Below are 14,520 nucleotides of genomic sequence, written 5' to 3' on the forward strand. Positions count from 1 at the left end.
CCACCATTCCCTCCCCCTGGTGGTGGAGATCAGGATCGCATAGCCGTGTTGGAAGCCCAGATCGAGTCCTTAACACAGCGGAATGCCAAATTGCTGCACAAGAGGCCGAGACAACCTTATGAAGAGCGCAACAGCCATGCTGATGTCCACGATTGTCGAGAGGACGATCACCAAGAAGATAATTTTCGGGAAGTCCATCCCTGGGAATTAAGAAACAGAAGGCCCTACCGTCATGGAGACCAAAATGAGGATGCACGAAATCTGAGCAGAGTTATTGCTGACTTGGAGAGAAGGTGCACGTACATGGAGAATACAAAGACTCTCGGATCAGTCCTTGCTGAGAACAAGAGGGAAGCCTCTCGAATCAATCCTTGTCGAAAGCAAATCCTTGTAATGAACCAGTTTGTTTTTGGAATTTTGATTGAATGAATCGTAATGGAAAAAAGAGAGAATGAATGGAATGGATGAGTAGTACGCAGGAAGTGTATATTGAAAGATAAGGAATTGGATGATTCGAGCTAAACCAAAAAGGCTCCAAATTTACTAATACTCCGTTTGTTTCGATGTAAAATGATTTCCGTCGTAAAATAATTTCGACGAAATCATTTTCAGAAAAAATGATTTTCTCGAAAATATTTTTCGGTGTTTGGCTCGTACGAAAAAATTACAAAAATGCAAAAATTAGAGTTTGGCAAATGTCGTCGAAATCCGGCAACGTCCGGTCGCCGTTGCCGGATCTTGGTGAAAAAGTTTGACCAGATTCCGGCCGGAACAGGTCATATCCGGCCGGATCCCGGCCGTTTTGGCCAGATCCGGCCGGAATCTTCCGGATCCGCCCCGATCAATGGCAGGATCCGGTCATATCCGGCCATTTTGGCCTGATCAGTGGCCGGATCCGTCCAGATCCGGCAAGAGCCGGCCGGATTCCAGCCATTTGGCTGGATCCCGCCGGCTTAGCCGGAATCCGGCGCCGGTGGCCGGATTCTAACGCCGGCAGGATACCGGCGACCGGATGTTGTCGAACTCCGGCGCCGGTTGTATTCTGACGATCGACAATTGCTAAATTCTGACAATCGGATATTAAACGTGCGTGTAAGAACAAAGAGTTTAATTTCGGAAAACGATTTACGGTTTTAAAAATCGTAAATCGTTTTCCAAAAATTAAAGAAGCTTTTACAGTCAAACTGAAAATGATTTTCGTTGACCATTATTTTCACCCCTACCAAACACCGTAAAATGCCGAAATCATTTTCCAGAAATTATTTTACGCCAAAACAAACCGAGCATAAGAGAAACTAATTATACAACTTCGATACCCAGCCTAAATAATTCAGAGGCTTTTGTACCTCATATATCTGCTAACTAACTAACAGCTCAGCCCAACAGAATACCCACTAACAGGCCTTATTTATTTACAACGTGCGTTTTACGAACTCAATATTAGAAACTATTTGGTGTAAAATTCCATTACTAGACCGATCAATTCACTAATCGCAAATTAGTTGTTTAGGATTGGAAGATTGGGATTAACTTAAGCAATGGAATGTTGATCACTAAGGGGAAGGTTTCATTGAATATTAATCGCTTGATGGATGGAAAATCAAGGATGAGTATAGTAAAGGGATCAGACAAGTGAGAGGCAGACATTGGAAAATGCGTTGACACCAAACAGAACATCAGAAAAGAATATGGACCAGTTAATCAAAGATCTAACAATGCACATGGTCAAGTATTGTTAATTTTGAGGTTAGGGGTTTGTCTTTAGCTTATGTTGTTATCATTTGATTCATGTACTTGGTCAAATCTTAACAATGTACATAATTGATGAGAAATTACACCACATAAATTCTAGTAATTAACATAAGAGCCCCTTTGATAAGGATGGACCGTAAAACTCAACTTTTACAGGCTCCAATGAAATATTGACATATCATCTAAACACACAATAAACATTAAACATAAAAAGACCGGAACCCATTTCTCCAAACCTCCATATCTGTATCTCTCTATCTTTTTCACATATTTCTTTACAATGAGAGGCATGGTGGTTTCTTATTTCAGCGAAAGCACAATAAGTGTCTTATCTTTCATGTTCTAGCTATGCAAACACAGCTTGTATCAATCCAAGCCCTTCCCCTTCCGTCCGAAATTCAGTCGCCAACCCTTGGGTGACACCTACTTCTGGGAATGGATCGCTTGCTACAAGAGAGGATGTTAACAGTTACGAGTCCAACCCTTCTCTCCCTTTAGTGGCTACATCGGTCAGTGGGCTTCCTTCAACATTTCCCTTCACTGGAGATGCTTGATTTGTTTCAAAAGATTTTGTGTTTTCATATTTTTTGGTTTTTAATAACTTGTCCTCTTATAATAAGTTGTAAAATGATGGGTTTACAGTCCATCCTTATAGAAGGTATTCTCCACCAATAATAGAATGGTGTAAAATCACCCCCAATGTAAGGCCTGCATCAACTGGACAACTCAAAGTCTCAAACCCTTGGAAGACATCCGATCAATTGAGGCATCGTTTCCACACCTAAGATCAAAACCGTTACTCGATTTGGTGGCCTATTTCATGATGAAAGGGAGCGATAATAGACAAATAAGGAAATTAACCAATAATGTAAGCACCGTACTAATCCCAAAGAAATTTGTTATACAGTCTTCTTGGTTGATGTGACATTGTTAATCTCCTTTTAGATTAATTTTAATTAAAAAAAAAATTAATGGCGAATTGACAATGCCATATCAGTGGAGAATAATGAAAGATGAACAAAAGAATATAAATTAGAATTTTTCAATCCCAAAGAAATATATTATACATCATTCTTTGGCCATTCTTTTATCATTCTCTATTAACGTGACATTATCAATCCACCTTAAGATCAATCTTAATTAAAATAAAAAATAAAAAAAAATCCAACAGTGAATTGATAATGCCACATCTAAGGAAAAATAATAGAAGAAAAGACCCAATATAACCAAGGACGAAATTTTTAGATATTTATCTAGAGGAAACCCAATATAATTCTAAAATAAAATCTTTAAAAAACAAATTTATAACATTTGATCTATTATGTCTAAATTTACAAATTCTTATATAAAAACATGATTTATATAATATTATAAAGGTCGTACTGTTTGACTCTCTCCTTTTCATTTTTATGAGTTCCTTTTCTTAGGTGATATTTTAAGTGATGTCGCAAAGTTAAGTAGTGCTTACTTAACGACATCTACACGTGTCAACATTTTATTGGATACAACATGCCCATCGGCTTTACCGTTAAAAAAATCTGATGGAGAGTGATTTAATAACAGTGCATACTACGAGAAATGATTTGATGTGTTTTAAATCCTAAAGAGTGATTCGGTAAAAAGATCAAACCTCTACAGTATTTTTCCAAAATTGGGACAACAGTCAAATAATCTCTAAGAAACTAATATTCCATTTTATTTCGAAGTCTTTTTTTTTTCTAAGTTTACACATTGTGATTTGATCACGTGATTTAATATGTAGTACAAAATCTAAATTTTTCTGTGATTATCATTTTTTAATTTTATTAGTTAAAACAAAATTTAAATTATTTTGATTTGGGTGTATGCAGTTTCAACAGTAATCCCATAATCCAGCATGCATAAATGCGCCTGAAAACCTCTTTCAATAATGGTAAAAGCCTCTTGAATTTGATGCAACAACAAAAATAATTATACAATAGTCCCGACTCCGAGAACAAGGCTCACAGTTGTACTATCATTCATCTTGTACTTGTACTCTTCTTATCCTGATTACATTGAAAAAATTTGTGTACGGATTTATTTTTCCCCAAACCAAAATGTAGTAAAACAAACACCAGAATGCGATACCCAACCACCATAACAAACAGAATGAGTAAATTCTCCCACTTGGAATTATTGTCTGAAGATATGTCATATGCACTACGAAGGGCCTGAAATCCGGATATGGTCCTTACCTGCCCAACTGCAAAGGAAGTCCCTAGGTACTCATTCTCCAAGAGGCCCTACAACATGAGAACGAATTAACGTTTACGCGGTAGTACAACAAGAAATCAACGGTACGAGGTTTCGAAGATTGTTTCCGGCCAATGCCAGGAAATTCAGAATAAAAAAGCCAGCAAATTTGATTTGATATAATAATAGAATGGCCTTGTAAATTTACTTGCCTGAATAGAATATGTATGGAAAGCAACGTAGGATAATGGATACATCCACATTGGTCCAGGCAAAGCATTTCGAATTCTGAAATAGCCCGCAGCAAGCATCATTAATACCTGAAATGTCATACAAACAACATATAAAGCAAGACTCTTGTACTTAACACTTGCGAAATAGAAGACTTAGAAATGCTAATCTAAAGTTAATAAAACGATTCTTCTCGGGATCATAACTCACATGTATGGATACCAGTGTCAAGATGCTCCAGAAAACATCTTGCCATAAAGAAACAACTACTAGCATTAGTCCTTCGTTTACTAAAAGGCACATGAAGAAATTCAGCACAAAGTACATCAACAAGCTGAATTCGTCCTGCAATCCTATAAGGAAATAGAAGACAAGGCTCGATGAAATGGAGATTAGAAACAGGAACGGAATGCTAGAGAGAAGCTGCCCCAGTAGAAAGACAAAAGCACCCGAATGCTGGTTTGATTCTTCACTAGCATATATCTGCAAAATGGCAAGCAATATGAACCTGGGGGATTTCATTACTATATAACAAGATAAAAGCACAAAAACTAAAAATTGAGTCGTTAAAATTAATTTAATATCCCATGTTGGCAATAAATCTACATCAGTCTGAGTAATTGTGTTGGATACGCATATGCAAGTCATTATCATCCAGGGCATGGATAGGGAAGAAATGAACAATTTGATTATTCAACCATGTCACCAAGGGAATTCTGAGCAGAAATGAGCAGAAGGGAAGAGGGGGGGGGGGGGGGGGGGGTGGGGGGGAATATGTATTCATACAGATGCATGTATAAACATGTCTTTCTCGATATTTAGGAATTTCTGTTCCCAAGCGCTAGAAGCATGTAATGAATTTTCTATGACCATTAACAATCCGAGTGAAGTATGGCACAAACGTTTGGGTCATCCTAACTTTGTTATTTTGTCTCGTCTGTTCAATTCTGGTTTGATTGGCAATAAAGAACATGTTTCTAAACTGTTGTCTTTTGATTGCTCTGTATGCAAACTTGGTAAGAGTAAGACCCTTTCATTTCCTTCTCATGGTAGTCGTGCTACTAAATACTTTGATATTGTGCATAGTGATGTGTGGGGTATTTCTCCTGTAATTTCTCATGCTCGATATAAATATTTTGTAAAATTCATTGATGATTTCAGTCGGTATACTTGGGTCTATTTTCTTCGGGCCAAATCTGAGGTCCTATCGGTTTTTCAGAACTTTGTTGCATATATTGAGAATCAATTTTCTACATGTATTAAGTTGTTGAGATCTGATTCTGGTGGAGAGTACATGTCCCATGAGTTTCATGATTTCTTACATCAAAAAGGAATTATCTCTCAGCGTTCTTGTCCTTATACTCCTCAGCAAAATGGGGTGGCGGAATGAAAGAACCGACACCTATTAGATGTTGTTCGCACTTTATTGCTTGAATCATCTGTCCCTTCTAAATTCTGGGTTGAGGCATTATCTACTGCAGTTTATTTAATCAATAGACTGCCTTCTCAGGTATTGAATTTTGATTCTCCGTATTATCGTTTGTACCATCAGCATCCTAGCTATATTAATCTGCATACTTTTGGATGTGTTTGCTTTGTTCACTTGCCTCCTCATGAACGTAACAAACTCTCGGCTCAGTCTGTTAAATGTGCCTTTATGGGTTATAGTATTTCTCACAAAGGTTATATTTGCTATGATTCTTGTGCTAACAACTTTCACATATCCCGTAATGTTGTTTTCTTTGAAAATCAATATTTCTTTCCTACACTTGTTGAGTTGTTGCCTGAGATTAGTATTCTACCTAATTTTGATGATTTGCCACCACTTCCTGACCGATTCAAATCGGGACTTGTGTATACTCGACGTCGACTAACTTTGCCCCTTCCTGAGCCTGATCCTGCATCTGAAACTGCTCTGACAACTTCTCCTGAGAGTGAAATGACATCCGAGACAGATCCAATCAGTTCTTCCATGACTCCCGAGCCTGCTCCTCGACGATCTACCCGGGTCGTACGTCCTCCTGAGCGGTATGGTGATTATGACACTTCCTTTAATGCTACTTTGTCGTCTATTTCCATTCCTACATGCTTTTCAGAGGCTGTTAAACATGAGTGTTGGCGAAAGGCGGTGGATGAGGAACTCCAAGCTCTCTAGGATAATCATACATGGGATGTGGTTCCTTGCCCCTCTACTGTTGAAGCTATTGGTTGTAAATGGGTGTTCTCAGTTAAGCTCCGTTCTGATGGGAATCTGGACAGGTATAAGGCGCGTTTAGTTGCACTTGGGAACCGGCAAGAATATGGGGTGGACTATGAGGAGACATTTGCTCCGGTGGCAAAGATGACTACAGTGCATACAATTCTTTCTATTGCCGCTTCTCAAGGCTGGCCACTTCACCAAATGGACGTCAAAAATACTTTTCTTCACGGTGATCTCAAAGAGGATATTTACATGAGCCCTCCTCCGGGTTTATTTTCTTCCCCATCTTCCACTGTGTGTAAGTTAAAGCGGTCTCTCTATGGTTTAAAACAGGCTCCCCGGGCATGGTTTGAAAAATTCAGGTCTACTTTGATTCGCTTCTCCTTTGTTCAAAGCCAATATGACTCCTCTTTGTTTTTGTGCAAGACTCCGACTGGTCTTGTTCTCTTACTTGTATATGTGGATGATATTGTCATTACTGGCACTGATTCCACCTTGATTGGCAACTTCAAGCAGAATCTTCAGGCTTCTTTCCATATGAAAGATCTTGGTCCTCTTTAAGTATTTTTTGGGTTTGGAGGTGCACACGGATTCTTCCGGTATATTCTTGAATCAGCGCAAATATACCCATGATTTGATTGGGCTCGCGGGTCTTTAGGATTCGCCTTCGGTGGATACGCCTATGGAGGTCAATGTGAAATATCGAAGTGAGGAGGGTGATCTTCTTGCTGATCCCACTATGTTCCGACAGTTGGTAGGGAGCTTGAACTATTTGACTATTACTCGACCTGATATTTCCTTCGCTGTTCAGTAGGTTAGCCAATTTATGCAAACTCCACGCCATCTTCATTTAGCTGCTGTTCGTCGTATTATTCGATATCTTCGAGGGTCACCTGGTCGTGGGTTGTTCTTTCCGGCTGGCTCTTCGCTTCATCTTGTTGCTTATAGTGATGCGGATTGGGCCGGATGTCCTGATACTCGGCGGTCCGTCACAGGTTGGTGCATGTTTCTTGGTGATTCTTTGATATCATTCACCAAGAAACAAGCTCGAGTTTCTAAATCCTCTACTGAATCTGAATATCGGGCGATGTCTGCTGCTTGTTTTGAGATTGTTTGGCTTCGTGGGCTTTTGGCTGAGCTTGGTTTTCCTCAATCTAATTCTACTCCTCTTCATGCTGATAATACTAGTGCCATTCAAATAGCTGCTAATCCTGTTTATCATGAGCGTACCAAACATATTGAAGTAGACTGTCATTCTATTCGGGAAGCAGTGGACACTCGGGTTATATCTCTTCCTCATGTTTCTACTAATCTTCAGATCGCTGATGTCTTCACAAAGGCCATGACCCGACAACGCCATCAGTTTCTTGTGGGCAAATTGATGCTTCTTGATCGACCAGCATCAATTTGAGGGGGGATGTTAGCTAGCATATATTTGATTATTCAACACATATATTTAGCCGTAATATCAGTTGTAGATATTCTGTAATTATTATTCTTGCCTTATTTAGTTTCCTAGAATCATGTAATTGCTGATTTTCAGCATTGTACTTATCGTTCTATTTTCTATATAAGATGTGAACCCTCACAAAGAGTGGTATTCAATCCAATTGACATGGTATTCAATCCAATTAACATTTTCTAGTTTCTAGGATATAGATGGAAATGGATAATGATGATTGAATGTGAATGACGGATGATGAATTAAGGAAGGGCAATTCGAAATGCCCAAGAACTCCAATGGCTGATTTGAGAACAGCTAATCTCCAAGACACATTTTACTAAATAATCCTTTTGATACCTACTACGATCAGTCCCTGAGTCTTCCCTGAGTCTTATATAGACTCAGCTTACTCTGGGCCTAATTACTAATATTCAGCCCAGCTAACTATTCAATTATATCCCTTACAAAGTATATGCCCGGCACTGAGGAATCACTGCAACAAAGGGAGGCCCATAAGCCCAACATACCCTTCCTGGGAAAAACCAGTGATTCTTATCTTTAAAAACAGACATGTAAATATCATTATCATCATCATCATCATGGTCAGTCAGAAGTTGAGGACAGCCCTCTAAAACATCCCCAAATCGTATCACAAGAATTACACAATGTTAAGAGGCGCTATCCCAGATGACTAAAATGTCGAAATACAGATGAGTATAAATATGCATAATTAACAAACCAGAAATTAGATAAACACTTTAGCTAAAATGAGTTATGCTTTATTTTGCATGCATATCAACCACATATTGAAACTCTCAAGCTCCTTGAAGTGAATATTTAAAAACATATATATATAGCAATCAGGATTACCTTGATTTCTTTCAGCAGTGCTGGTACTCCAGCAATGCTTAGAAGCGAAGTGAATGATACAAATACGAATATGGCTGCAACTCTTGTCTGCAACATAAGAGATTAGTTAGGCACATTATAAGCAGAAGCAGTCATGAAACCATTAGAGTTCACCTAAGACAATGATCAGCATTTGAAAGATATACATATATATATTCATAACTACTGCTCCAAAATAACATATAAAAATATGATTTGAAGATACTCACCACAACTGAAGACAAAGAATGCCCCAAGCCAGAAAATACAGTACCGACACAGAGAGTAAGAAGCATACAAAGAATAAGTCGTAGCCAGTAGAATTTCCATTCCCTTGACATAATTAATAACGATCTCCAAGTCAGGACTGCAATTCGTGTAGCATTGCTAGCCTTGCCTTTACTTTTGAGGAGTGGACCTTCCTGTAGATGTAATTGCATGTCACAAGTTAATGAAGGCTACAAAAGCCACTGAACACCTCTTGATGAAGACAAGCAGGCAAGAAAAAGAAGGTAGAGAAGACTGAATTAAGTCCAGTGTGCGTATTGGAATTGTTGCAAATTTAAAGAGGGGGTGGGGGGGCAAATGTAAACAAAGATTTTTGACTTAACAATCATTACTAAGTTCACTCAAACCTCAAGTCTATGAAGTTACTTAACATGATTTAACTATAATTTTCCAATCTTAGCCTTTCACCCACTCAACTTATTTAGGTATCTAGTTCCCATTTTCTTGATCAAGGAAGCTCCTTTTCTCCAACCTTTTATTTATACGCACACCACTGAACAAAAGGGATTCCTCCTTTGGAGCCATTTTTTTGTTGGTTGCCAAAATTAACCAACCTCTCTCCATAGTGGAACAGGTGCATAATCACTGTATACATGATTGCATCTGTGTGGCCACATATACGATGACAAACAATTTTGCCTTCTGATGTGTCATGATTCAGAAATGCTTGACATAGAACGAAGCTGGCCCTTGGAGAACATGGCTCTCCCCCATTCTGCTGTAATACAAATCAAGCATGTTGAAATCAATCAAGCCATATTTCTGCTGTAATACAAGCAGCATTCTACATGGCACAATGTGCTACTGTGACCAAGCAGAAACGTGAAGATTGACATTGCTATTCCTGTCCTCAAACAATTAAAGAGAGAACTAACGCATCCCCACAACAGAACATAGTATGCGTAATATGTAACTCACTGTGATGACAAACATAGCCAAAGCTAGATACATACAAATATACAGAAAATTTATCAATAGTGCTGCAGACAGAACAATATAATAATCATACCTTCTCTGTGAGTCGCAGTATCATACTTTCAACTGCAGCAGCGTCTGCTGATGATTTATAAGTTGCTTCAAGGGTGCGTATTGCTACAGCAGTATCCATATTCACCGATGAGAAGTCCCCATGCTCATCCTGTTATATTGCACCAGTCCATGCAGAGCACATGTTCAACCAAGCAATAAAGAAAAATGGGCTGCTAAAATTTGTGGCACAAGTTCAATTACCTGCCAATTTTTGCACATTGCAATGATCCTGTCGAAATCTGTGTTTATAGCCCGTAAAAAGTGATCAGAAGGACTTTGCATTATTGGGCAAGGAAATCCAGCATTTGCAAAGTGCTTCATCAACAGAAGACAAGTTAATTAATATTAACCTAAAGTGCTCCATTTAAAATCAAATAAGACATAGAAAAGGCCCCTTGCAATTTTCCAAAATATACAGGTTTCCAGGATTCTCTACTACATGGAAATTAATTTTATTTTATATGTATAATGGTCCATATGATGATTACATTATCAAATTCTTTATGCAAAACCAAAAAAGGTTCTAAAGAAAAGAGAGAAAATCATATACACAGTATTATTTACCTGTAAGCAAGCCAATGTTTCTCCAAAAAACAGGGTATTCCCATTTGAAAGCAGACAAATCCTATCAAAGAGGCCAAATACTTCTGTGCTGCTCTGGTAAATGGTAAAAATAAGAGTGCACCCCGTGCTTGCAAGTTTCTTGAGTGTAACCATCATCAGAAGTGCAGAGACGCTGAATCAAATGTTTCCAACAGAAACAAAGAAATAATTATGAGCAAGTAGGTAGTGTAACAATCTGTCAGAACCACATTTGAATTTTACAACGGATAACTCCAATGCAGAGACAATCAAATATGGGAATCTTTAAAATAGCAACACAGCAACAGCGTGATGCCAAAATTATCAGAGTCACACGTACTCTATCCCAATATATTTCTAATTTTTAAAACCAGTTGCAATTTTTCGGCAAGATTGATGTACAATGCGGGGAACATAGCCAGGTCTATGCACACAACGACCAGTGTAGAATGTCTTGGGAATGATTGAGTGTAATCTAATCAAGTCTTTCCCTACTCCAGAAATAGTGCTACCAGTTATCCACCACGGAGCATCATTCAATTGTGCACCAGTGTGGCAGGGAGCAAGCAACAAGTTCCAGGTAACTCTCAGAACCTCTAAAATCTATATTAGAGTAACAGAAAAAATCACCTGTCAAGATGATAAAGTGGCTCATCTATAAATAAGATATGCGGCCTCATCACAAGCTCCCTGGCAATGCCAACTCTCCGTCTTTCACCACTAGGAAGGCCCTTCATATAACAGTGGCCACCTATCAATTTGTTTGCATAATCACCAAGAGACATAGCATGGATGGCATCCTCTACTACATTCTTTTTCTGACAAAAGAAACCAGGAAGCTGAAGCAGTGCCGAATAGTACAGAAACTCCCGGACAGTGAGGGATCCAATCAGAGTGGTCTCCCTCTCAACGAATCCCTGCAAATAGGAAAACAAGGATGACGTATTCCCCAAAGCAACAGAACACAATAACCTTTGTTTGATTGTTACACTACAACCTTAATATTTTGCCCAATCACTAATTTAACCACTAAACCAAATTTATTTCTGAAATGTGCAGCTAAAACTTATGATTAAGCACCTTTCACAATGAGAAAAATCTACCGCGAGCCCAGCTTGAGGGCCCAAAATAAGGAATTAGGAAAGGATTGCAAGATGTAAACTTCCAGATGGCATCTAGATTACTTTCACTCTGATTAAATTAGGCATGTAGAGTGCCAAAAAATATACTAAGTAAAAGCGGAGGAGGATTTTTTTATACAAAGGCAAGAATAAGGGAAAAGATTAAACAAATGCATTAGTGAAAAACTGCGGGGAAAAAAGAAAAGAATAAACTGAAGAAATTAAGATTTGATAGGAAGTGCAGTTGCATAGAACTTACATATGACCCATAAGGCATGTGAGATTTTGCCGCATTAACAAACACTTCGCCATACATTTTGGCTGAAGGATGTAATCTTCCTAAAGTAAAAAAAGAAAACACTACTTGAGTTTCAAAAAATCCAATGATTAAAAAATAATAAAAAATTGAATTACAAGAGATGACATGATTTACAACCTGCAAGAGACCTTAGTAGCGTGGATTTCCCTGATTTAGCAGGACCCATGATAACCGTCATAGTCCCCGGCAAAGCATAACCATTTGAACTCTTAACAACTCTGTCAGAGTACTTCCTTTTCCCCTTTATTGTAACAGTCAAGTCTTTCCATACAACTGAAGCCCCTGCAATTTTCCTTGCGACAACTGCACCCTCTGGTAACGGTGGAGATGGCAAGGACCCACTATTAAGCTTCGAAAGAGATGGGGAGGCTGGTGTGGTTGCAATGTTAATAGAGTCACCTCCTTCCTCCACCCTTACATCAATATCTGTATCCTCCCATTCTGGTGAATCCTCAAACGAGATGGGTTGTCTTAGTGAACCAGGTTTACGCAAATAGAAAAAGTTACTTGAGGGAACCCTACTTGCTGGACTACTTGCTGAAGATGACGAAGACCTATAATTATCAGATTGAGACTGTATTTCTTCCATTATGTACTCCCAATTTCCAAAACCTCAATTTATGATGGTCTAAATCACAAAACCCCAACAACACCCCATTTTGAATGGAATCCTGCATCAAGATTTAAAGAAAGAAAACTAAGCTCCAATTGCAAAAATCCCAAACTCCAATTTATGCATCAAATACCACAGCAAACGTTATCTATTTATTTGTTGAGAAACTGAAAGGAGGAAGGGTGGAGAAGTAAATTCATTTAGGATTGAAAACAGTCAGCTTAACATAAGAAAGCAAAGCTGCCTACGATTAAGCAAATCAAAACTGTTAAAAGGTTCTAAGAAAAAGGGTCAAGATTGGAAATAACATAGAAAATATGTCTATCAGCACATTTCAAAAAGTAATCTTTAAAAAAAATTCTGAGAATGACCCAACATTTGGAATATCGTCCTTGTTTTTCACACTTCCATTAGCATTTTAAGAAAGTAAGGGAACAACAGAAAATGAAAACCAATGTATGACTTTTAACGCCGAATTGGACAAGGCTCTGGTTAGCTTTTTGGAAACCAAAACAACAGAAAGCAGTATCCGCTCAGTTTCCTCAGCAATTTAAACCCAGCTTAAAGGAGAAAAGAGCTCTGTTGGAGAGCTTCACTTCAAGACAATAAGAAATAATTCAGAATAGAATGAATAGGAAACTGAAGGCAAAAACCCAGAAGCTCAAATACACTAACAATCTATCTAATCCCATCGGTGTTATCTTTTCGCTTTCCTATTCTTTTCATATCATACACAAAATAAAAACAATAAACAACAGGAAACCAAATGGCGAATGCATTTGTTTTGTACAAAAAAATCACTCTGTTTTGTAATCTTATAACCAACTTCTCAATTATAAAAGAATTCAAATAACCAATGCTCCGTTTGGATGCCGAGAGGAAGTAAAAAAGAAAATACCAAACCTTTAAAGCGCAGCCTTCTCATTCTCTGAGACCCAACAAGACAAAAACCACTACTCTCAGTCACAACAGAAAGTAAAACCTTTCTTCGGCCTAGCTGAGCTGATTATATCATGTTCAGTAAACATCAAGAAACACAAAACCATGGACAAAAAGAAATATATGCTTTTTCTTTTATTTTCATTGCTCAGCAACCAAAAAGAGGATAAAAGCTACCATTCGAATCAAAGTAACTTAAAGAATCCAATACAATAACGGAAAGCTGGAGCGAGAGGATGGACATAAGAGACAAACCTGGATCTGAGTGAGAGATACAGAACAGAACCCAGAGAAGAGAGAGAGTGAGTGTGAATGTGAAAGGAGTGAGGAAGACAGAGATAGCTCAGCGTAGGTTGTACTATAATTTAAGTGGATTATTTGACCCGCTTTTTCGGGGTTTTTTTTTTTAATTTTTTATATATATATATATATATATATATATATATTTTGCTTCGCTTTGCCTTTGTTTCGCTCATTACCACTTATTTTATTTCCTGTTCTCTTTTCCTTTTTAATGTTTTGTCCCTCTTTTTTCTTTTTTTCTTTTTTTTTTTTAATTTTATCTTATAATTATCTCAAAATGCAAATGTAAGACTATCACTTATTCTTAATTTTTTAATAATGTATCGATGCAAATGTTAGTTAGGATGGTCACAGGCAGTATTGCGAGGGTTAAGGATCTCTAAAAATTTGGGCAAAAACATGAGAAAGAGTTTATATGAAATTTATTTGCCTAAAATAAGTTGTGGGACAGTCCAAAAAATTTTTGGGCAAGTAAGTTGTATATAAAGTAATGTTATGAATCATCTTTTTATTCTCTCAAATTAATGTGACTTTTGAAATTATCATTAAATTTAAGATGGATCACTATCGAATTTTGATTCAACGTTGATGATAAAA

General features: G+C 37.8%; 1 protein-coding gene across 2 annotated transcripts; it reads right to left on the reverse strand.

The window, feature by feature from the left end:
* Positions 1-3,629: 3,629 nt before the first annotated feature.
* On the reverse strand, positions 3,630-14,015 carry LOC133878405 (ABC transporter G family member 3). Of its 2 annotated transcripts, none has more exons than XM_062316959.1 (12): positions 13,876-14,015; positions 12,186-12,739; positions 12,009-12,088; positions 11,259-11,545; positions 10,611-10,782; positions 10,248-10,361; positions 10,027-10,155; positions 8,960-9,151; positions 8,712-8,798; positions 4,408-4,680; positions 4,179-4,286; positions 3,630-4,016 (listed from the first exon to the last, which is right to left on the reverse strand). In XM_062316959.1, the coding sequence occupies exons 2-12, from the start codon at positions 12,655-12,657 to the stop codon at positions 3,753-3,755; spliced, it is 2,178 nt and encodes a 725-aa protein (XP_062172943.1). In that variant the 5' UTR covers positions 12,658-12,739; positions 13,876-14,015; the 3' UTR covers positions 3,630-3,752. The 2 variants fall into 2 exon arrangements, with proteins under 2 accessions (XP_062172943.1, XP_062172941.1); XM_062316957.1 differs by lacking the exon at positions 13,876-14,015 and adding an exon at positions 13,585-13,738.
* Positions 14,016-14,520: the final 505 nt, after the last annotated feature.

This window comes from Alnus glutinosa, chromosome 9 (genome assembly GCF_958979055.1).
Source record: "Alnus glutinosa chromosome 9, dhAlnGlut1.1, whole genome shotgun sequence".
NCBI lineage: Eukaryota > Viridiplantae > Streptophyta > Magnoliopsida > Fagales > Betulaceae > Alnus > Alnus glutinosa.